This window comes from Apodemus sylvaticus, chromosome 7, assembly GCF_947179515.1.
Source record: "Apodemus sylvaticus chromosome 7, mApoSyl1.1, whole genome shotgun sequence".
NCBI lineage: Eukaryota > Metazoa > Chordata > Mammalia > Rodentia > Muridae > Apodemus > Apodemus sylvaticus.
Genome location: NC_067478.1, coordinates 78,382,484 through 78,406,420, shown reverse-complemented (window position 1 = coordinate 78,406,420; position 23,937 = coordinate 78,382,484). Strand labels below are relative to the sequence as shown.

At 45.3% G+C, this 23,937-nt stretch overlaps 1 protein-coding gene across 5 annotated transcripts in view; it reads left to right on the top strand.

Moving 5' to 3' along the window:
* The first annotated feature begins 1,717 nt into the window (after window positions 1-1,717).
* Window positions 1,718-23,937, top strand: part of Alg9 (ALG9 alpha-1,2-mannosyltransferase) — a 64,447-nt gene continuing 42,227 nt past the window's right edge. For 2 of the 5 annotated variants that reach the window (XR_007978833.1, XM_052188364.1), the window contains exons 1-8: window positions 1,718-1,944; window positions 2,868-3,003; window positions 5,323-5,457; window positions 8,768-8,838; window positions 12,699-12,787; window positions 14,042-14,177; window positions 16,662-16,749; window positions 16,895-17,000. Coding sequence is in view for 4 of the 5 variants with exons in the window: in XM_052188364.1 (XP_052044324.1) it covers window positions 1,826-1,944; window positions 2,868-3,003; window positions 5,323-5,457; window positions 8,768-8,838; window positions 12,699-12,787; window positions 14,042-14,177; window positions 16,662-16,749; window positions 16,895-17,000 (880 nt within the window). In the remaining variant the exon portion in view is untranslated. Of the gene's footprint in view, window positions 1,945-1,998; window positions 2,277-2,867; window positions 3,004-5,322; window positions 5,458-8,767; window positions 8,839-12,698; window positions 12,788-14,041; window positions 14,178-16,661; window positions 16,750-16,894; window positions 17,001-23,937 lie in introns of those variants that run through there. The other 3 variants (XM_052188363.1, XM_052188367.1, XM_052188365.1) reach the window with 3 other exon arrangements.

Genomic DNA, 23,937 nt, shown 5'->3' with positions numbered 1-23,937 from the left:
TCTGGTGGTTTTGTTTTGTTTATTTTATTTTTTGTGTGTGTGTGTGTGTGTGTGTGTATACAAGATTTTTTGTTATGACCCAAGTAGTGTTTGATGGACCCTAAAGATGCATGTGAACATTATTTCAATGCATAGATTGGCTGGTCGTGGAGGTGGTGGTGCCCTTTGATCCCAGCGCTTAGGAGACCTGCCAAGGCTACAAAATGAGGCCTTGTCTTAAAAAAACCAAACCAAACCAAAATACCCCTACAGACTGGTGACTGGGTACCTTATCGTTGTTCAGCTTTTTGATCCGGAGTAACAAAAAACGAAACAAGTATTTTGTCCTTTTCTGTTCTCTTGCTGAAGAGGCCATGAAACCTGGATGTCTCACCACATGTATTTAAATATACAAACCACATTTCGGTTCCTCTTTCTGGTCTCACAGAATTCACCAGCGTCTTACTGCATGTGTTACACGTTTGGGATTATCATCATGATACTGCTATCCTTCATCACTGGCTCTTGAAGTCATAGAACCCCACAAGTGTCAGGGCTAGGGTTGACATTTGGGTCTGTCTGACCAAAGTTCTACTCTGTTCAAATCCTAGCTGCTCTTTCATCAAAGGAAATAAGGATACATTGTGTTCTACTGGTTGGATGTGGGCTTGGTAATTAGTGACTGTGTATGGGATCAGTCTCCATTTTTACGACTTAGAAAGTGGCATTATAACTTTTTGGGGCTCTGTGAAGCTCAATGTTCCCTCTAGAATCCTGAATGCATTTCTGTTGGTAGGCAGCACTGCTCTTAGGATTGGTGAGCAAGCACCTGGAGTTGTCTTTGTAAAGTATCTTTGTGAAAGGCCCCTGAGGGGGCTGGAGAGATGGCTCAGTGGTTAAGAGCACTGACTGCTCTTCCAAAGGTCCTGAGTTCAAATCCCAGCAACCACATGGTGGCTCACATCCATCAGTTAAAACCTGCCTCTTCTCGTATGTCTGAAGACAGCTACGGTATACTTAGATGTAATAATAAGTGAAATAAACCTTAAAAAAAAAAAAAAAAGGACCCTGAAGCCAAGTCTAGACACCTTCCCCTTAAAAAAAAAAAAAGCTCCCAACAAGAGCTTTTTCTTTTCTCTTTTTTTCTTTTCTCTTTCTCTCTCTCTCTCTCTCTCTCTCTCTCTCTCTCTCTCTCGTTTGTTGTTGTTAATGTAGTGAGACTAGTATGTATTTGACTCAGTTCTCACTTGGAATATAGCTCCTCCATTTATTACCCAAGCAACTTTGGGCTTTGGCTTCCTTAGCAGTAAAGGCAAGGAGGCTGAGAGAATTCAAAAGCACGTATGTAAAAAACCGCCTACAGCCGTGTTGTAGCAATGTCAGTGACATCTGCCTGCCTGAATGCTCTGCGCAGCCTTTCTTCGGGTTTTCACTTCTCAGTCGAATTCTGGCCTCATTGGTTTATCTCTCAGGAACTATTGGCTGTCTCCATCTCTCTCAACAAGACAAGGCAAGATGTTAAATGTTAAAGTAACCTTTTAGAGACCTCTCCTTGGGTAGGCAGCTGTGCTATACCTCCACACACTACATTGTATGTAGCGTTGGCAAGGGGGAGTGCTGAGATGTTGAATAAGCAAATTAAAGGAAGGAAGAAATACCTAGAGTCAGAAGTGGGAGGGCTAGCGAAGGCTTCGCCCCAATTGGTCCATTGACACAATATTTCAGTTTTTATTGCGCATGTCAAGGCTTTTTGTCCCTCGGCAGACACCGTTGCCCAGCCAAGCAATGTCTGCGCCTTCACCGATTTCTTAGCGTGCAGAATTCTATCCTTTCCCCGACGCTAAGCATGGCGAGCCGAAGGGCCCGGCAGCGCCTCAAGGGCAGCGGCGGGGACGCGGGCCCAGCTGCGGAGAAGCTGCCGGAGCTGCAAGGCAGCCGGGAGGCAGGCGCGGAGCCGCGGCCAGAGTACGTGTGCGGTCGGAGGGCGTGGCCGGCGGGAGGGTCGGGCGGCTCCGGGGGTCCCAGTCGGGGCTCTGCTCTTCGCCGGGGCTCTGCTCCTCACCGGGGCTCTGGCTCACCCGGGGCTCTGCTCCCCACCGGGGCTCTGCGCTCCCCGCCGGGGGTCTGCTCTTTGCTGCGAGCCGTGGCTCTGCTCTCCGCCCAGGGTCTGCTCTCTGCCGGCGGTGTCCGCCTCAACCCGGCGTTCTTACTCCTGCCCCTCGTGGGAGCGTCCCAGTTCGCGTCGATCCCCTCCGCAGATGCCTGCATCTTCTCAGCAAGGGTCTGCCATGCTTCAGGTTCAAGTCCACAAGAGCAGGCTTCGCGCTGGTAGAGTTAGCGGAGCCTCTGTGGAAGCCGTTGGCAGGAGAGTATGCCTTTTACACCCGAGTCTCACTGCGGTTTAGTTTTCTCCCTTCCTGTGGGCCTCTAGCCCTTGAACCCATCAGCCTCCAAGCCGGTAGCTTGTAGGTTAGGTCTGCGTTAAAGGGGCTGTCAGCACGTGGGAACAGAGGTCTGCACCTGCACCTTATATTAGGCCTCATTCATTTGAAGGAGGAGGGAATAGATAAAGCCTTGACAAGGACTGACTTTAAGGAAGAAATGAAGAGTGAGAACATTGTGGTCTTCATGTGAGTGACCAGTTGGCTTGAGGTGAAACAGCCGAGGTGTGTGAATAAGTGTGTACTTTAGAAGCAGGAAGTGGACGGTACGATTGAAAGCTCAATTCCTTATTCATTCTCAAAGATAACAAAGCTTTAGCTCTTTTAGGTGAAGGGCTTTATTGCAGCGCTGTCTTTTGCCATTCCTGCCTTTTCTGTCTGGTTTTAGTCTTCCCTAGCAGGACCTTCCTGATAACGCTAATGATTTTGCTTTTTCCTTCTGGGCAGGTCTGGAAATAAAGCAGGGCAAGTCTGGGCCCCTGAAGGATCCACTGCTTTCAAGTGTCTGCTCTCAGCGAGGTTGTGCGCGGCTCTTCTGAGCAACATCTCGGACTGTGATGAAACATTCAACTACTGGGAACCAGTAGGTGATCGCCTCCGCTGGGCTTCAGTTTTTGCAATCCTAGGGATCTAACCCATGGCTTCGGGCGTTCAAAGCTTATGGTTTACGACTGGGCTACATCCCTAGTTCTGGGATTTTGGCCTTTGATCTTGATTTGGTACTTAGGACAAATTAATCATGTAGAATGTAAGTGTGGAAAATACTAAAATAAATAGCTTTCAATTTTATATCCTAAAAACTGTTGATTTGTGGTTGTGAGGAGGATAATAGTTCACATTCCAGCAGCTCAAGTGCAGGTGACTCCAGCTCCAAAAGAAAATATGACAGCCCAGTGTGGTGGCGCATGCCTTAATCACAGCACTCAGGAGCAGAGGCAGGCAGCTCATATGAGTTCTAGGCCAGGCTGGGTTACACAGAGAGACCCTGTCTCAAAATAAAAATAATTTGATGTCCTCATCTGATCTCCAGGCACACAAATGCATACCTACACGCATGCAGATATAGACACATAAGTAAGATAGGTTTAAAAGAAAGCCCATACTGTTTATTTAGTTATTACTCAAGTCTCTGACCTTTAGCTGTCACACCCAAAGGTGACATTTACAATTACCTTTTAAATGGTTTTGTAAGTCTAAGTAATACTTGTGGGTGTAGGGTTTAAAGCTAACGATAACTCCAAAACTTGAGGGAAATAAAATCATGCATTTTCCTCATGTCCAGATCCCATTTCTTAGGCAGAAGCTACATTCTTCCACCTTCTTAAGTTTATTTCTTCTTATGTTTGCCAAAATAGTTTGCAAAATAGCTGGCTAGTTTTATGTCAGGTTGACACAGGCAGAGTCATTAGAACAGAAGGGAGCTTCAACTGAGAAAATGCCTCCATAAGACTGGACTGTAGGGCAAGCCTGCAGGGCATATTCTTTATTAGTGATTGATGGGGAGGCTCCAGCCTAGTGTGGGTAGTGCCATCCCTGGGCTGGTGGTCCTGGGTTCTATCAGAGAGCAAGCTGAGCAAGCCATGAGGAGCAAGGCAGTAAGCAGCATTCCCCAGGGCCACTGCCTCAGCGCCTACCTGCAGGTTCCTGCCTCCGGGTCCCTGTCCTGCTTGAGTTCCTGTCTTCACTGCTTTTGATGATTAACTGTTACATGGAACTGCATTTCCTTCTACTGGTTTGTCTTGTCCAACTTTGATGTGGTAGTTTTTGTTTTATCTTATTAAATTTTATTATGATTTTTTAAAAAATGAATGAAAACCTAGCCACTAGCGTAAAGTTAGTAGTAGTAAAGGTTAACTGTCATTTATCCCTACTGAGAGAGGGAAAATCAGTTTTGTCCAATAAAGTGGCACTGGAAATACAACCACTCCAGGACAGGCCTCATGCTCAGGCGTAGTTGACCAACATATATAACGGACTCCAGTTTTCATTGTGTGTGCTTGTATTTGGTTACAGTTTGGTGTTTGTATTTTTTTTTCCCTTTTTGGATGTGATTTAATCTGTTTTCTTGGTTTTATTATTGTATTGAGTCTTTTCTTTCTTTCTTTCTTTCTTTCTTTCTTTATTTCTTTCTTTTTTTTCTTTTTTCAAGACAGGGTTTCTCTGTGTAGCCCTGGCTGTCCTGGAACTCACTTTGTAGACCAGGCTGGCCTCGAACTCAGAAATCCGCCTGCCTCTGCCTCAAGTGCTGGGATTAGAGGAGTGCGCCACCACTGCCTGGCTTGTTTCTTTTTTGAGAAAGAATTTAAAAGTTGGATGAGTAGGGATGGGGAGAGGATCTAGAGGCACAGGAGTGGAAGGATACGATCAAAATATATTTGAATTCAAAAATTGTTTTAAATAATGAAAAATATAACAATAATAATAATAGGAAAGAAGAAATGAACCCTTTCTTCTCCAAGTTGCTCTGGGTCACGGTGCTCCGTCACAGCAAGAGTGGCCTTTGCCAGGACAGTAGTGCTGTGCATCGTCAGCTTGCAATGTTGTTTCTTGAGGTTTTTTTAATTTTTTTTTGCTTTTGTTTTTGTTTTCTTTTCACTGATTTCCTATTAGAGGAAATTTGGAAGTTACCAGATCACAGTTTGTATCAAAAATCAGAAGATGCTTAGTGTGTGTGACTTAAGGAAAATAAAAGAGTTACAGTTTTTCTGTTTTGGTTAAACCTATTTTAGGAAAATAAATCCAGTAAAATTTTAGCTTCTTCATTTAAAAATATGAGGTCATGTGTTTCTTTTCTCATTCATTAGTTACAGATGTTAATTCTCAACAGTTTCAGCACAGGTTCCTCGCCTCTAAGCCCTCTGGAGGGCCTTTGCTAGTATAACACATCTGTTTCTGCTTTCAGACACACTACCTCATCTACGGGAAGGGGTTTCAGACGTGGGAATACTCCCCCGTGTATGCCATCCGCTCATATGCTTACCTGTTGCTGCATGCCTGGCCAGCTGCATTTCATGCCCGGATTCTGCAGACTAACAAGGTAAGGGCTGGCTGACCTGGTAGCACTCACATCCGCCGAGAGGTAAGTCTGGGGCCAGTTTTGAAAAGGGGACAAAATCTATTGCTGGCCAAAAGTCTGATATCTTTCTTTGCTCTTTTCATTTTTCTTCTTTGAGATGGAGTCTTGCCAGGCTCTGCAGACTCAGGTGCTTTCCCCTCGTTTCCCAGGTTTCTGTGTCAGGCCCTCGTTGGAAGGATTGTCTGTGCAGCCCTCATTCCACCTATGCCAGTAGAGCAGCTTTTACTTAGTGTACACTGTTTTACACGGTGGGATAATGACCAAGGCTAGCCTGCCTTGCAGCTCTCTGGGGAAGAGTCGGGGAAAAGTACAAAGGCAGGATGGGGGTGGAGTGCTTGAGACTCCGCTGAGGGAGTTCTGGACAGTCTGTGTTTTGGTATGAAATATTTTTTTAAGTTTGTTTTGTTTGGACTTCACTAAGTTACTTGAATATTTAGGCTTATGCCTTTTGCCAAACACACGCGCGTGCTAAACACACACACACACACACACACACACACCTGCTTATGGAGTCCAGAGATGTCAGAACCCTTAAAGTTGTAATTACAGGTCACTCAGATGCCTGACATGGGAGCTGGGAATTGAACTCTAGTCCTCTGGAGTAACAACCCAAACTCTTAACCACTGAGTCATGTATGTCTCTAGCACTAGGAACTGGCTTTGTAAATTGAAGGTCTAATGATGAGAAAAAGGCCATTAGTTTGGTTTATGGAGAAAGTGTGGGGTGGATTGAATGAGACTGAGAAGTAGGAGGAGTCCAAATTTGTGTACGACCCAATGGGACTTAATGCTGTGGGGCTTTTGTTCATGTCATTCTCCGGCCCATTGACAAGTTTTTTGGAAGGCAGATGCGGTTCCAGTTGCACTTGTTCACAGCGATCAGAGAGGTGGAACTCATAGAAAGCGGCAGGACACTGTTTCTCCCTCTCTACCAAGTTTCTGGGTTTTTAGGTTTGTTTTTGCTTATGAACTTGTTAAAGGAAAAATAAGATAGAGGACTCAATAGAGAACCAGCAACTTGAAGAAACACTCACAGCTGTTGTTTCTAGTTGAATGTCCATATCACATTAAACTTGCTGTTCCCAGAGTCGTCTTCTGTCACTGTTCCCAATACATGTGACATGAACAGCATGTATTCCAGTTTCATCCTGTGGCTTTTTATATTCTGAATAAAAGCAACTTGGAGGGAAGGGGTTATTTGGCTTATACTTCCAGGGCACAGTCCGTCATTAAGGGAAGTTATCTCAGGAACCCACTTGGCGTGAGACAGATACCATGGAGAAATGCTGCTTGCTGGCGTGCTCCCTGGCTCCTGATCAGCTGGCTTTCTTATTTTTGTAGACAAGGCTTGCCTTGAAGTCACAAAGATCTCTCTGTTTCTGCCTCCCCAGTGCTGGTGTTAAACTGTGTGCTACCACATCTTTCTAGCTAGCTTTCAGTACAGTCCAGGGCTGTTTGCTAAGGGATAGTGCCGCCCATAGTGGGCTGCATTCCCCTACATCAATCATTAGTCGAAATAGTCTCTCACAGATGTGGCCTCAGTTTAGTTTGATTAAGGCGGTTCTTCAAGGGAGGTTTTCTTCCCAGATGATACTAGGTTATGTCAAGTTGGTAATAAAAACTAACCAGGATACATGAAAATGGGGAGGAAGATTCCCCTTTTGTTCCTACTTCAGGCCCATCTTCCTGTTAGCTCTGCCAGCCTGAGTCCATTGGGACCTACTTGTAAAGAGAATTATAGCTTGTAGAATAGTGGCTGTCAACCTTGTGTTAACACCTTTGTGGTTACATATCAGATATCCTACACATTAGATATTTACATTATGGTTCATAACAGTAGCAAAATTATAGTTATGAAGTGGCAACAAAAATAATTTTATGTTTCGGGTCACCACAACATAAGGAACCATGTAAAAGGGTCGCAGTGCTGGGAAGGTTGAGCTCCACTGCTGTAGTCTGAACCCTACTTCTTCATGCTGAAGAGAGTGGGGTGTGTGAAAGGTGGTGTGTAATGCTGGGCACTCTGCTTTCTGGGCACTTTCCCTTTGCAAAACCCTGTGAGTATTCTCTGCTTCTGGATCTGTGTGTGAATGCCAATGCGATGTGACAGTGTGGGACCCCGCAGCCAGGCCCTGACTTCTGCGTGCAGCCCTGAAGCCTAGCCTTCCTGTTTGCCACCTCTGACTTTCTTGTGTATCTGAGCTGCTTTCCACTGTGAATGGACTCCCTGGTGATTAGCAGGAAGAATATTCTTCATGTATTTGTCATTAAGATATCCTTTTCTTTTCTTTTCTTTTCTTTTCTTTTCTTTTCTTTTCTTTTCTTTTCTTTTCTTTTCTCTTCTCTTCTCTTTTCTTTTTTTTTCTTTTCTTTCTTTTTTCTTTTCTTATTCTCCGAGACGGGGTTTCTCTGTATAGCCCTGGCTGTCCTGGAACTCACTCTGTAGACCAGGCTGGCCTCGAACTCAGAAATCTGCCTGCTTCTGCCTCCCAAGTGCTGGGATTAAAGGCGTGCGCCACCACTGCCCGGCCAATCTTATGCAATTAATCATAGAACTGGTCAGCCAGTATTACAGACATGTAGGAGACAGGAGGTAAATAGCTCCATCCCAGCCTTTCATATGCATGCAGTTTCCATAGCTGTAATACTGATGTCTTTTGTAAATAATCAGTATTTAACATTTTATGGCTCCTTAACACACGCTGTTGTAGCCAGATTAGGTAGCTTACATGGACCGTCCTCGCACTTGGGAGGCTGAGGCGAGGGGATAGTATAGGTTTGAGGTCATCGTGCCAGCCATAGAGGGTTTCAGACTAGCCTGCCCTGCAGTGTGAGACCCTGCGTTAGGAGGGGAGGGGGGGAGAGGGAGGGTGGGCACTTACTGAGTGAGCAACAAATGAACAGCACCGGTCAGCTTCTCCATCCTTGCAGCCGTGGTCAGGAGTGGTTAATACTCTCTCCAAAGTGGAAGCAGCATGGTTCCTTACATACTTACTTATAGTTGGAGATTTTGTACTTTTTACTAAATTAATAGTGCTAGGGTCGGTGTTCTTATGAATGGAGGCTCCCATCCCTCTTACAGTAAAAGAAGTAGGTTCACTGAGTCTGGGGATTTGAAAATCCATGTAGCTCTCAGTACTCGGCTCTTGAAGAGGATTGTGCTGGCTCACGCACCGCACCGCTCCTGACAGCAGCTGAGACCTTTTCGCCCTCCCACGCTTGCTGGCTCCTGTTGCTGACCTCAGTTTTTTTTACTCTGGGTTTCTTTCAGATTCTTGTATTCTACTTTTTGAGATGTCTCCTGGCTTTTGTGAGCTGTGTTTGTGAACTTTACTTTTATAAGTAAGTATCGAAACTCTACATCCAAGAGCTCTAGGGCCCCCTGTAGCGCAGGGGCGCAGCCAGTCAGGCGGCTCTCCTTCCTCCTCCTGGTGTTCTGGCGGAAGGGCACCTTCTTGTCTGGGTCCTAACTGAGGAGGAGTCCTAGCTCCTGCTCCCCTTCGCATACACTGGTCTTAGTTTGCAGTACACACCTCACTGGTCCTCGCAGGAGTTAGTGGAACCTTAGTTTTGGTCTTCAGTGGAAGGCTGGTTCCTTCTCCGCGGAGCTGAGCTTACAGGGACGGTCAGGAGGACTCTGCTCTCCTTTGCCCTCAACACATTGCCTCACACATGTAGCTCTTAGTTGACTGAATATTAATGAGTCCATATGCATTTAAGTAGTCGAGTAAAGTATCTGCCTTTGAAAAAAGAAAACACCTAAAAACCATTTAAATTTAATAGTGCCTTAACATATTAAAAGATCCTCAGGCTGGAGAGATGGCTCTGTAGTAAAGCGTACTTGCTGCTCTCGGAGAGGACCAGGGTTCAGTTCCCTGCATCCATGTGGCAGCTAACAATGGTCTGTAATTCTAGTTCCAGAGGATCTGACACCCTCACACCAACATATGTGCAATATACAGGAAATAAAAATGAATGAAAAAAACATTTTAAAGATCAGAAATTTAAAAAAATATACTCAGATTTAAGGATTATTATAAGAACTCTTCATATAGCTAGATGTGTCCGATTAAAATTAATTTTTGGCTTTGACTCTGGAGAACAGAAGTAAAAACAAAACTGGTATTCCCGCTGGGGATTGTACCCATGAATTGGTTTTCATGTGGATTTGGGCCTTAAATCACCCATGTCATCTCCTAAGTCCCATGATGAGGATTTATGGTAAATTGTCCCAGGTTATAGAGGCCCCATACATCATATAAAAATTTCTCTAGAGAATTGTACTCTTAACCCAGTTGACAAAAATCAGCAGGAATAAAGTTGTAATGCACAAGCAAGTATGGGAATGTAAGGTGGTGGGGGGGAAGAGGGGGCGCGGCTCCCAGGGCAGTGTGACAAACAGAAAGAAGAAGCCAGGATGGAAGCTCCTCCCAGATCAGGGGAACCATAAACAGAGACAGGACACTGAAGGGCTGTCAGACGGTGCGCTGCAGTCGGCTAAAAAAAGCTGGCCTGTGAACCTTTGCTTATTAGCAGTTAATAAAGCGAAGCCAGTATTTACTGTGTGTAGAGACATGGAAGAGGAAACTGAAACCATGATGAACAGAACAGCCTTTGGAAAGGACCAGGCCAGTGGGAAAAATGGAGAGAGATCCCAGAGAGATGAAAATGCAGTTGTTTCATGTTGACTTTCTATTTATATACATATGCATACATACAAATGTATATATGCAGCATCCATGAAATTCATGTAATATTGATATTCAAAACTCAGTAGATAGCCTAAACAGATTAAAGCTGCTAGTCAATAGAGTAGTAAAGGGAAAGATCAATTTGCAGAAGTTGCTAGGAGTAAAGTATAGAGAAAGAAATATAGAGGAAGTAAGGTGTAGAGGGCATCTACATCTGATCTCATAGAGAATGAGAGAAGGCTGGACTCAGGGGAAAACAGCTCACAGCTTCCCAGAGGCACTGAAAATTGATCCATAAACTGAGTAAGCCTTCTTAGTAGCCTGAAAATACAAAAAGGAAAGTGTATAAAATACCAGAGAGAGAGAAACTATCTTAGAACTGACCAGGAACTAATGGAGAAGTACCTCTAAGAACAGTGCAGCTGAAAGAGGACACCCCCCACTCCCCCACCCCCTATCCCCCCATCTCCCCACCCTCCCACCCCCACCCTCCTCCACCCTCCCCCACCCTGAGCTGGAAGATGGAAGCCATCTCTAGCTCCAGCGACAGAGACAGAAGCACTCCATAGTGCTGAGTGGGGGCGGGAGGGTGGCTTCAGGGCTTCGTGCTCTGGCCATGTCCTGTCCAGAAGACAGCGTTGTATAGCACTCCTCCCCATCCTCTGGCTCTTACAGAGTTCTTTCTGTCCCCCTGTCAGTAATGCTCCCTGGACCTTGGTGGTGGTTTGGTGTCCATGTCCCTTTTACGTCTGAGCACTCCATACTCATTCTCGTCACTTGGGCTGGTGACGAGTCTCCTGTTAACTCTTGACCACTGTAAATAGTCGCCCCTCTCAGTCCAAGGTTGAGTACAGCACTGATCTATGTATGTGAACAGAAATACTTAGAAGATTTTTTTTAAATCAATGTGTAGAGGAATTTTAATTTCACGTATATCTGTGTACTTTGTATGTGCCTATTGCCCTGAGAGGCCAAAAGAGTGCCAGATTCCCCAGGAACAGGGTAACCCACAATGTGGATGCTGGTAATTGAAATCTGGTCTTCTGGAACAGCAGCTAGAGCTGTTAGCCATTGCATCATCTCTCCAGCCTCAGAAGGCACTTGATATGTCTATTACACTGGTAGACTCCCCACTAAAGCCTATGATCTTCCCAGCAGTGGGAAGGTTAAAATATCAGGCATGGATTGATTGCTCCTGTGAAGGAGGACTCAGATCCAGTCAGAACATGCTTGGTTACCCCTAACAGGTATTCCTGACAGGTTTGTACTACTGTATATAGATAGGGTCCCTTCTGCAGAAGACCGTGATGACTTTCTCCTTCAGATGTCTCTAGAGCTCCTTTCAGCACTAGGAGCCCTAGCCAGCAGGGGGCAGTTTCCAGGTTAGTGCTAGCTTGATTTTGGTCCTGCAAACAAAGTTTGCAGTACCTTCAGCAATAGGGTGTTATCTAGTTGTGATGGGAAAATGATCACTGGAAATAGCACGGGTTGTTTTGGGGACCTGTGACCTTCCCAGCAGTGACTCGTAGGGAAGTGTGCCATGTCCAGTGTTGATATTTTCATGTACTAATCCATGTTTTCTGGGAACAGTATTGTCTACTACTCATGCAAGATACCTCTGTTGACTAGCTTGCACAGCAGTAGGTTCCCACAGGGTTATCGCACATTTCTAGTTTTGGTTATTCTGCCCCTCTTCTTCTTCATCTCCCCCCATCTTCTTTCCTTCATCACCACTTAAACCTTTAACTCCTTGTACTCTTCCTCTCTGCTTTTGTTTTGTTTTGTTTTTCCAGACAAGATTTCTCTGTGTGGCCCTGGTTGTCCTGGAATTCTCCCTGTAGACCAGGCTGGCCACAAACTCAGAGATCTGCCTGCCTCTGTCTCCCGAGTGCCCAGTTACAGACTTGCGCCCCCACTGCCCTGGTATCCCTCTGCTTTTATGTGATCCGTGCTGAGAACAACCACTTACTGCACAACTTTGTGCTAGGCTCTTTTCTAAGTACTTTTCATGTATATTTCTCACAGAAGCTTTATGTGGGTGTGGTCACTCTCCTCATCTTACAGATTGCAGATTATATATCTAGCCACAGCTGGTAAACAGCGGAGCCGGAGTTTGAACTGCCTCAACCTGCTGTCTGGTATTTCTCACCATCTCATGCTATTTCCCTACTAATAATAGGTAAAAATTTAAATATGGAGCTTTTCTTAAAGAAGAAGCTTTTCTTGTAAGAAGCCGATTTCTTGTACACATGAAATTCCTTGTACACATGAAGTTCCCAGTGAGTTTTAAGTTCATTTCCTCTTAAGTAAGGAGCTTTTTTCTTATGCCCAACACCAGGCATAAGAGGCTTGGGTTTCTTATATACATGGAATTCCTAACGAGTCTAGACTGCTCTATATTTTACGTTAGGTCTTTAGTGTTATTTTGCATACAGGCCTCCATTTCTTCTTTGCTTTGCAATGTCTGTCTCTTAGTATCTGCACTGTTAATGGTCTTTATCTTTCTTCAAGGGCTGTGTGCAAGAAGTTTGGTTTGCATGTGAGTCGAATGATGTTGGCCTTCCTGGTGCTCAGCACAGGCATGTTCTGCTCCTCATCCGGTAAGTAAGCGGACAGCTGAGGGCTACTAGGCCCACCTTCCTCTACAGTTGCATCGGTGAAAGGGAGCACTTGCTTTTTATAACATGAATACTGGGCAGGCCGCTGTTTGTCTGCTTCATCAGGATTAGCAGAGACCTCAGATATTTCTGTTCTTCTGTACTCTGCATTGGCAGCTGGAATTGACATTGTTTACCACCTTCATGTGAAAGTTGCTTCTCACATGTTCTATGTTTTATTTACTTTGGTAATCCAGAAACAGATTTGCATATGTGAGGACTTCCTGTGTCTTTAGTTTTACAGTGCCAGTTGAGGCACTGTGGCATCCAGAAGCTTTGGAGCAGAGGGCCCTTGCTGAGTGTCTTAAATCTCCCTGCCTAGCCATTGGAGTTCTGACAGAACCAGCTGGTGTTTCTGCACCAGGGATAGCTCCTGTGAAGCATGAATGGCCACAGTTTTGTTTAGAGTTGTTAGGAAGGGTTTGCTGTTGTGGCAAAGGCCTTGAGTGTGTTCAGACTATAGCACACTGTAACAAGATCATGGTAAATATAATTAAGGGGCTATGCTAGGGTCAGAATGTGACTCTGAGCCTTGAGAAGGCTTCCTGGAGTCCCCATAGGGTACAGGTGTGAACCAGGGTGTCTTAGAGCACTTCAGAACCCGTATATCATCTGCAAGGGCACTGAGTCTTTCGAATCATGTTTCCTGCATGCTAATACGTCTGAGGTTTCTGGAGAAACTGGATGTTTGTAAGCTTTACATTGAGGTGCAGGCCAGAAAAGGAATGGCATGGGTAGTGCTGTGGAACTTACGGCCCTGTGTGCTCACAGATGTGAGAAAACAAAAATCAGTGCATTTTGTTTTTTGAAAAGCAGAGTTTCCTGACTGCCCATTTCTTCCCTTCCTCTCCCTTCCTTTTTCTGTATATTTCTTTCTACATAGGATCTCGTGTAGCCTCAGACTTTCTGTACAGCCAAGGATGCCCTTGAACTTCTGTCTTCTTGTTTCTACCTCCTGAGGGCTGGAATCATAGGTGTGCACCACCATGCCCAGTTTTTTTGTGTCCTCGGAACTGAACCCAGGGTTTTGTGCATCTTAAGCAAGCACTCCAGCAACTGAGTCATATCTCCAACCTTACTGCTTGTTTCTAATAGAATGTTTTCCAAAACATGTTCATAATTATTGGCATTTTTGTAGTGCAGGTGAATTTTTAAAAATGAGCATATACTCTGACTCTTGTTTCTTTCCCCTTGCAGCATTCCTCCCCAGCAGCTTCTGCATGTACACCACGTTGATTGCTATGACTGGATGGTACATGGACAAGACACCTATTGCTGTGCTTGGAGTAGCAGCTGGGGCTATCATAGGGTGGCCGTTTAGTGCAGCTCTTGGGTAAGAAACCAAAGTTATTCCTCTCCTGTATATCACTGGGCACCTGGTCAATCCTAATGTTGGATGCAGATTGCCACGGCAGCATCTGAAGTTAAAGGAAACATAATGATTGACAAAGACTCTGGGGAGCAAAAGCATACTGTGTATTGATGTGCTTTATCCTAATGAGAATGATGACTCCCTACCTCCTGCTGAATGTTAGCATTACTAGCATTGCCAAACCCTTCATGTGTTTTTATTTCTAAATGTTAGAACTCTGCAAGGAAATACAATAAAATTAGTATTTTATAAATGAGAAAACAGACACTAAGATTTGGAGAAATTTGCTCTTAAGATTATGCTGACTTTTTAACGTGCTTTAGTAGCATAGGTGAACTATACATACTGGCTTCACTGTGACATTTTCATATGCATGTGCAGTGCATCTCAGTCCTGTCTCCCGTGTCAAGCTCTTGTCATTCTCCCTCTCCTGAGAATCCCCTCTCTCTTTTTTTAAAGCGTGTTTCTGTTTTCACACACTGCTTCATTCTGTGCTGTGCATTTTCCTTATCACCCAGGATCCAAGTGTTTCCTTTTGTCTTTCTCGTTCCTTAAAAAAAAAAAAGATTTTTATGTTCAAGTGGTGCATGTATGTCTGTGCACACATGTGCAGTGTTCCTGGAGGCCAGGAAGAGGTGTGAGATTCCCTGGAACTGAATTGCCATGCGGGTCCTCTGGAAGAGCAGCCCTGCTCTAACCCGCTGCGGCATCTCTCCTCTCTGTTCCCACTACTTCCTTCCTGGTTTGTGCTGGCTTGTTGATTATACTGGAGAAATGGCTCTGTGATTGAGAGTGAGCCTGGCTTTGGTTCCCAGCATCCATGTTGGGTGGCTTACAGCTGCCTATTACTGTAGTTCCAGGGGATCTGCCACCCGCTTCTGGGCTTTGTCAGTGCCCGCACCCACGTACATAGATACACATTATATGGGTAATTAAAAAGATAAATCTTGCTGTGATCCCAGCATTCTGGGAGGCAGAGGCAGGCGGATTTCTGAGTTCGAGGCCAGCCTGGTCTACAGAGTGAGTTCCAGGACAGCCAGGGCTATACAGAGAAACCCTGTCTCCAAAAAACAAAAAACAAAAAACAAACAAAAGAAAAACCAACCCCAAAAAACAAAAAAAACTTGGGGCTGGGGAGATGGCTCACCAGTTAAGAGTATTGACTGCTGACTGCTCTTCCAGAGGTTCTGAGTTCAATTCCCAGCAACCACATGGTGGCTCACAGCCATCCATAATGAGATCTGATGCCCTCTTCTGACACCCTCTTCTGGTGTGTCTGAAGATAGCCATGGCGTACTTAGATATAATAATAAATAAGTCTTAAAAAAACAAAAAACAAAAAAAGTATCTACTTATCAGGTATAGCTCAGTGGTAGAATGTTTGCCTAGAGTGTATGAGACAGCAGACTTAATGAAGTAAAAGGAGTTGTGGAGACTGGGGGATGATGCCTGTAAGTCTGAGGACTCAGGTTTGATCCCCAGCTGTCACTTGAAAGGTGGGTGTGGTGGTGCTTCTATAATTCTGATGTGGGGGAGGTGGATGAATGTCTAGAACACAGACCAGCTAGCCTAGCAGAATGGAGGAGAGGAGCTCAGGGTCGGGGTTGACCCTGCCTCAGATAATGAAGGGAGAGCAAGGAGAGGCGGCTCAGCAGGGAAAGGCACTTGCTGTGCCAGTCTGGAGATCTGAGCTTGATCCCTGGAGTCAATATAAATGTGGCAGGATCAGAACTGACTCCTCAGTGTTATTCTCTGACCTCCATACACGCCATGACATTCGTGCATACAGACCCCCAACACACACGCCATGACATGTGTGCCTATAGAGCCCCCTCCCCACAGTAAATTATTACAAGTTAAAATATATATAATAAAATCCTAGTTAATTTCAGAAGAGACAGGTCCGTATTTGTTTGTGAGGTGTAGGATAACAAGTGTACATGAATTTATAATGAATGTATCTTACATGTCCAAATCCTACAGGCCAGTGCCTCATTTGTCCAGTTGTTTAGTGTTTGTGTTTGTCGTTCATCTGAGGCACACATCTCTCTGTGGCCCGAGAAAACACCAGTGTATTTTTGAGAAGGCTCTTGTCACATGAGCTTCCTTCCTCCTTTGCCACTGGCAACAGCTGCTTTGTTCTCTGCACAGTGTGTGTGTGAGTGTGTGAGTGTGAGTGTGTAAGTGTGTGTGTGTGTGAGTGAGTGTGTGTGTACGTGTGAGTGAGTGTGTGTATGTATGTGTGAGTGTGTGAGTGTGTATGAGTGTGTGAGAGAGTGTGTGTGAGTGTGTGTGAGTGTGAGTATGTATGTGTGTGAGTGTGTGTATGAGTGTGTGAGTGTGTGTGCGTGTGTGAGTGTGTGTGTGAGTGTGAGTGTGTGTGTGTCTCTGTCCCGAGTACTTGCTGCTTTGCTTACGGCCTCACTTTGTTTCTCCATTGGACAGTTTACCCATCGCCTTTGACTCTCTGGCCGTGAAGCACAGGTGGAAGAGTTTCTTCCTCTGGTCACTGGTGGCCCTGATTCTCTTCCTGGTGAGTTTCCTGTCTTGCTTGTTCTCATGCTCTCCGCGGTTTCTGCCGTGGGGAGGGAGGTGTCCGGGCATCATTTTTTCCTTATTCCCAAGTTTTTCCCCTCGCATTTTGAGAACTTCATCTGCTGTTTTCCCTTCTGCTTTAGGTGCCTGTGGTGGTCATTGACAGCTACTACTATGGGAAGTTGGTGATTGCCCCTCTCAACATTGTCTTGTATAATGTCTTTACTTCTCATGGACCTGATCTTTACGGTAAGGCTTCACAAAATTTGAGAGAAAAGTAGAAAACAGTTTAATTTATCCAAGTTTCATAATTTTAATCCAGTTCTCTCATTTCATCAAATCCACTCCCCCTCCCTCCCTCTGTCCCTCCATCCCTCCTCTGTTTTTCCCTCCCTCCCTCCCTCGCTCCCTCCCTCCCTCCATGCCTCCTTTCTATCCTTCCTCCTCTCTGTCCTCCCTCCTCCCTGGGCTTCAGCTGTAGCTCAAGTTGACCTTGAACCCCTGATCTTCCTCCTACATTCTGAGTGTGGTAGGGTAACAGCATGCACTGGCCAACTGTGGCGTTTTGTGCAGTGTCATTTTCTGTGGTTTGAGCTTCTCTCTGTAGGCAGTGAGAGCAAAGCCACTGTGTCTCCTTGGCTGTGGTGGTCAGCACTGACCCTGCTGTTGAGCATTGTCCCCAGGTCCAGACTTAGAGAGCTTTGAGGAGTGCCAACAAAGCATGGTGCCATTTAGTAGCCAAAATTAGCCTCAAACTTGGAGCAATCCTCCTGCCCCAGCCTCCCCCAGATAGGACTACAGAGTTGAGTTTCAAGGCCTGTTTATCTTTTTAGTCATAAACTACTTTTGAGCTGGTTGCAGTGGTGCACACCTGTGATTCCAGCGCTGGGAGGTGGAGGCAGGAGGAACAGCAGCAGTCCTGCATAGCAGGTTTGAGGCCAGCTACATGAGATGGGCTACATGAGACCCCATATTAAATAACAATAAAAAAACCCCAGCTTTCTATTACCAGGAAATAAGTATAACATCCAAAAGAAAATGATTGCTGTCCCATGGCATTTGTGTAGAACTTCTAACTCCCAGCATGTCTCCACACACATTTTCTATGGACACACATTCGATGTTAGTTTTTCTTCAGGAAAGGAAGTTTTGAAAATCTACACAGTGAGCAAATGAGAGAGTAGAGCCAGCGTGAGAGAGTGAGTAGATCGGCCAGTTAAAGACGAACAGAAACCTGAGCGCCTGACCTCCTCTGCGGTGTAGTCTCCAGGTACCTGGCTACCTCCATCTCTTACCCATCCACTCCAGTCTTATTTTATTTGACCTCTGAGAGCATAGTGATAGTTACAGATGCATGAGAGATTTTTCTAGATCAGCCAAGTCAGTAGATACTTTATTAGCAAATTTCCCCCGTGAAGTTAGTGTGGTTCCTTTTCCTCCAATCTCCTAGGTCTCTCGAGAGCAGGCCCTGTATTAAGGCCCTGTATTAAGTGACCTAGCTTTGTTAGGAATCAGGTTGGCATTAGCTCTGTATCTCAGGTAAGTTTCCCTGTCTGGTATTTGCTTGGTGATGGCCAGTGGAACCAGTAGCTCACTTTGGAGCCTCTAGGTGTCTCCCTTTAGCTGGGGACCCGTTGGGAGTTGTAAATTGCTCCTTATTTTTGGATTCTTTATAAGAATCTTTTTTCATTTAATTCCAGTCAGTCCAGGCTGCGTGGCGAAAACTCCATTTACATGTACCCAATTGGAAATATGTTATTCATTCTATATTGGTGAATAGGTTCATTTGTGTTAATTTTGAAAAACTAGCTTCTCCAGTTCTACAAACTGTCTTCTCCTTTGTGTGCTGACTGCTCTTAAAACTTTTGTGAGACAGTATGAAAGTGCTGCATTTTCTGTATCCCTTTAGATAGCTCTAGAGATAATCAGGCTAGATGTTCCTAGATTAATAGGAGCTTGGACAAAGGCCCCGTGCTGGTTTGGGGACATGGTAGAGCTGAATCTAGTCTTTCTGTGGATACTGGCATCTGCTGATCATTTCACCCAGTGCTTGACTGAGAAGAGTCCTAAAGTTTTGTGATACCTTGCAAACCCTAATTTTACTAAATCTAATTTTGTTATTTTGGATGTAGAGCAGTGGATGTCTCAGCAGTGGCCAGAACTCTGTGGGGATAGTCTCACCAGCCGTGGAAGCGATTGCGTATTTTAGGTACTGTAGGGAGCTTGCCTCCAGTACCCCTGCATAGAAGTTGCCCAAGAACACAGATTCTATTCTGACCAGAATCTGAATTTGAGTTTTGTTTTGGAGGCAGGGTTTCTCTGTGAAGCCTTGGCTACCCTGGAACTCGCTCTGTAGCTCAAAGGTCTCAGACTGGTGCTCCTCGTCCTCCTGCCTCTGCCTCCTTCAGTAAATCCTGCGGTCAATACCACAGCTGCTGACAGTTGGTTTAAAAGTCTGATTTCCATTATTTAAGAGTCAACTTGTTCTTGCTTCAGCATGCTTCTTGCAGAGAGACTATTCCTAGCCTTAAATGGGAACTCTTTGTGCATTGTAGGCTTATAGAAAAAATTATCAAGAAGGAATGAATGATGGATTTCTAGAGTATCAGTCAGGACCCTCATTACTGTTCTGTCTTAGAGCTGCTGAAGTTGGATAGAGTGCTGAGTTGGGATTTTTCTTGATACCTAATGAGAACAGCGCATATAAATTACTTTAAAATACTTGCTGGCTGTCCTTTGGCTCAGTATCGGGCACCAGCTTTGGTGGGCGCTTTGCTTCTGTGAAGTCATCAGGGAGGTGGGGTGCTCTTGTCCTGGGAGCTCCGGCTCTTTTGTGAAGGCTTGGCACTGTTTTGCATTTTCTTTGTTATTTTATGAGTTTCCTATGTGAAGTGCCTCACCAGCTATTATAGGCACCCACCTTACCTGAAAATTAAAAGTTTATCATGGTGATAGTTTTTTGCATGTTTTTCATATGTAAGAACACAACAAGCCTGCTTATCCTTTTTGTGTTAATGTGTAGTCTTCAGTTAAATATCAAATAAATTACCTTTGAGCACTTGGCTCTCATCTGGCACGACCTGCTGTTTTATAAGACTGCAAACACTGTAAGTCCAATACAGTAGATTGTCTGCTGTGGGCAGTCTGTCACAGGGCCAAGCCCCTCTGGTGGAGTTGGGATCAATGTTGTTGGGATCAATGTTGAATCTGGAGTGGAGCCTGGAAGGAAGAGCAGGAGCCGCCCCGGATGAGCTGGGACAGGGCTTGCTGGTTCTCATGTCTGCGATGCTTTGGAGGAAAGGTAGAATGTTAGGATTGGCTCTGTTAGTTTTAGATGCCATGGATAGAAACAGGGTTTGACACATACCAGACAAATACTCTACACTGACCTACATGTCCAACCTAAATACAAGGGTTATAAACTCCTTTTACAGCAAAGGTTGACATTTCAGCTGTGAGCAAGGCAACTTGGGACTCTGTGATTGTAAACATGGAAATAGCCTCTTTATTGTTTCTGGTATCCAAGGGGATCTCTATAACTTGTTGGCTTAAATAGCATTTAAAAGTTTTTTAAATTTTACTTTGTTATATGTGGGTGTTTGGCTTGCATGTGTGTCTGCATACCATGTAAGTGCCTGGTCCCTTTGGAGGCCAGAAGTGGGCTGCAGCCCCCAACCCCCCGGAACTGGAGTCAGCAGCCTGATGTGGGTGCTGGGATCAAACCCTGGTCCTCTGGAAGAGCAGCAAGTGCTCTTAGCCACGGGGCGTCTCTCCTGCAGTAAGTAGCATCTGTCCCAGACCTGAGGTGGACCCCTTCCCAGTGCAGAGAACCCTCCCCTCCCCCAGATGTTAATGTGGTGTCTTAGGTTTACCGAATTACCTATGACCTGGCAGAAATTTTATACATATTGTGGTCTTCTTGATAGAAAAATTATGAGCTAGGCGTTATCTTCCTGATGAGGAAAGTGAAATTGAGATAGGGAAGAACGTGCAGATGGTTAAGAAAGCAGCAGACATGGTGGGGGAGGCATCTCTGACTTTCGTATGCTTGTGTTTTCCTCCACTAAAACTATCCTTCATAGAACTCTTGGATTTGGTCATCAGGGCTACAGAATAAGCTCATAAAAAGAAGAAGCGTGGGGCTGGAGAAATGGCTCAGCATTTAAGAGCTCCGGCTGCTCTTGCAGGGGACCCAGGTTCCGCTCCCAGCATGCACATGGTGGATCACAACTTTAAGTCCAGTTCTAGAAGATTGAGTGCCTTCTGTTGGCTTCCACAGGCACCAGGCATGTGCATGTGCACAGACCTACACGTAGGTAAAACACTCGTGCATATAAATAAATAGATAGATAGATAGATAGATAGATAGATAGATAGATAGATATATCTTATATATTTAGAGCGTGAGTTCCAAGATGTAGAGAGAAGGTCCAACCCAGAGGACGGCTGAGAAGTTCCACTTCCAAGTTCCGCACATTTGGCTGAAAGACAATCAGGAGCCCTAGCCAGTGTGGTTGATGGAGACATGCACACGCACACGAGCAGCGTGCTTCACATTGGATAATCATGCCGCCAGGTCCTTGTTGAGAAAGAGTTTGGATTAAAAAAAAAGAGAGAGACCTTGGCATTCGGGAAATATAGAGCAGTGTAGACTAAAACTGCAAAGTCATGGACAGAACGTGTCTGTGGGGGCCAGAGGTCAGAAAGCACTGAATTTTGTCTCTGGTAGGATTTCAGGTTCTCAGCTGTTCTCTGGTGAGTGGATGGTACTTCTTCCTCATGAGGAGCACATGGGCAAGGGGAGGGACGGGAGAGAGAATACTGGGTTTTCTCCAGACCCGGACTTTGCCCCTAGGCCAGGATCCTGTAGACTATTGATGTTTGTCACCATCCCTCCTGTTTCGGAAGGCCAGGTGAGTGAGCACCTTTGTTACAGTGCCCACCATTTTCTATTCTTTAGCCAAGTGGGATGCTTCACAGGGTCTGATGGCGTCTGCTGAGAGGTGGCTGGCAGGCCGTGCTGTCCTGCAGCCTCTGTTCTTGGTTATCCTGGCCTCTTGGTGCCAGTGTGACTTATTATTTAGGTCCCACTGTTGTATAAAATTATAGGTGTTTTCAAAACTGGTTCCCCGTCATTCAGTCTATGGATCAATAAACATTCCTAATTTTAGCCCCTTTGAAGACTCCCTTAGCTCGTTTGAGAGAAAGGAACTGAGGCACTTTTCTCATAGAGGGAGACTGGCGAATCACCCTGGCAGCGACCCTGCTGCCAGCCTGCTGCAGAATCCACTTGTGTCCCCTTCCCCGAAAATGCTCAGCTTGTCAGCCTGAGGTGTGTTTTCTTGCAGTGTCAGCATGGAGCTCAGCCTTGTGAGCATCAACATGGTGAAGCCTGAGGTGAAAGAGGACACTCTGTCAGGGCGTGCAAGCCATTGAGTATGAGGGGGGGCACCAGCCAGCAGAATTCAAATTCATCTTTTTTTTGCTGCTCTCTTTTATTTTATTTATTTATTTATTTTTGTCAGTTGACCTTTCTTCAGTTTTGGCTTATTCCCCAGTGCTTGCTCCATGCTTCAGGGAAGTAAGCCTCTTAGGAACTGTGCACAGACTAGCTGAGAACTTGATCTGTGAGCTCACCAAGATCACATAGGAGGTATGGTATAGTAAGTGGTGGGAGCGACAGTTGCTCGAAATGGGGGTGCTCCCCCAGAAAGCTTGTGTGTGAGCAAGTATCAGAGAGAAAGCAGCCTCCCTCCTGATGCTTGGCATTGTGGTGGCTGCACAGACCATGTCCCCATTTTCTCCTGCTAGTCTCCACAGGCCCAGATTCCTAGACTTCTGTTAAGAAACGCAGTGAGTCAAAGGTTGCTCTGTCTCCTCATTGTGGGCGAGTGGGTGGTTACCTCTCAGGATGCTGGGCCCTAAAGGACTTAGTTTAGGAAAAAATGCTGCTACTAATTGAAACCCAGAGAAGACATTTCTCTACCTTAAAATTATAATCCTCCAGAGGGTTTATTCAGCTCAGAGATAAATGGGGGAGACAAGATTAAAGAAGTCCTGAATGACCTGCTTGAGGCAGACTTCCATTCCTAACTGTGTGCTTGTCTTTGAGCAAGAGTGAACTTTCCCCAGAGGTGGCACACAGTTGAACCGGGCCCTCCCACTCCACCAAGTGTCTCTGGCGTTAGGATTTTAGTTTCTAATCTTATTTTTGCTGTGCAAGTTACAAAGCGTCAGGTTTTTGAGTGTTCTCTGCCTCCTGATTACCCTTTTTAAGCAATGCTGATTGCAGGGAATTGCTGTGGTGCAAGGCGGATGTCACAACACATGCTGATTAAAGCCCACACGTGTCACCCACAGCCTGATTGAAGTAATCATACAGAGGGAAAAGCAGATAAGAAGGCGGCAAAATGTGCAAGGAGGGGCTGGTTCTTATCATTCAGGTTTAAGGATTCTGAATTACAGAATAAAGACTAGTGTGGATGAGACGTGTTCAGCCATTTGGCTTCTTTCTGCGTCCTTTGGGTTCTGAGCAGGACCTGGGTCTCTGATTTATCTGTAGCCAGGCTTGGGGGGTAGAGCTGGGAGGCTGGAGAGATGGTTCAGTGGTTAAGAGTGTGTGTCGCCCTCAGAGGTGACTCAGCTTGGTTTCCCAGTACCAGGTCAGGCAGCTGATCACCACATGTACCTGCAGTTCTAGGGCAGGCAGTCTCACCCTTCCTAATGCTCTGGCCCGTTTAATACATGTGTGTATTATGCATGTGGTATAAAATTATCTTCCTTGCTACTTCGTAACTGTGATTTTGCTAATATTATGAATTGTATTGTTAGTCCCTGAAATGCAGGACATCTGTTACAACTCCGTGAAAGCATCATTCAGCTCCCAGGCTGAGAACCACTGCTCCAGGCATTCTGCTCCAGCATACTTGAGACCCTCTCTTGGCCTTTGTGAGCCCCTCACATACACACAGACACATAAACACACACACACATACACACACACACACAATGTTAAACTGTTGCTTTATATTAAAATATACATAGTTATGGTGTGAGTATCTGGTTCTACTGAAGACTGAACTCGAGGCTTCATGCCTGCTAGGCAAGTACTCTACAACTCAACTGTATCCCCAGCCCTGGCCATGAGTTAACTTCCTCTTATGAAATGCATGGTATCTTATGTGTG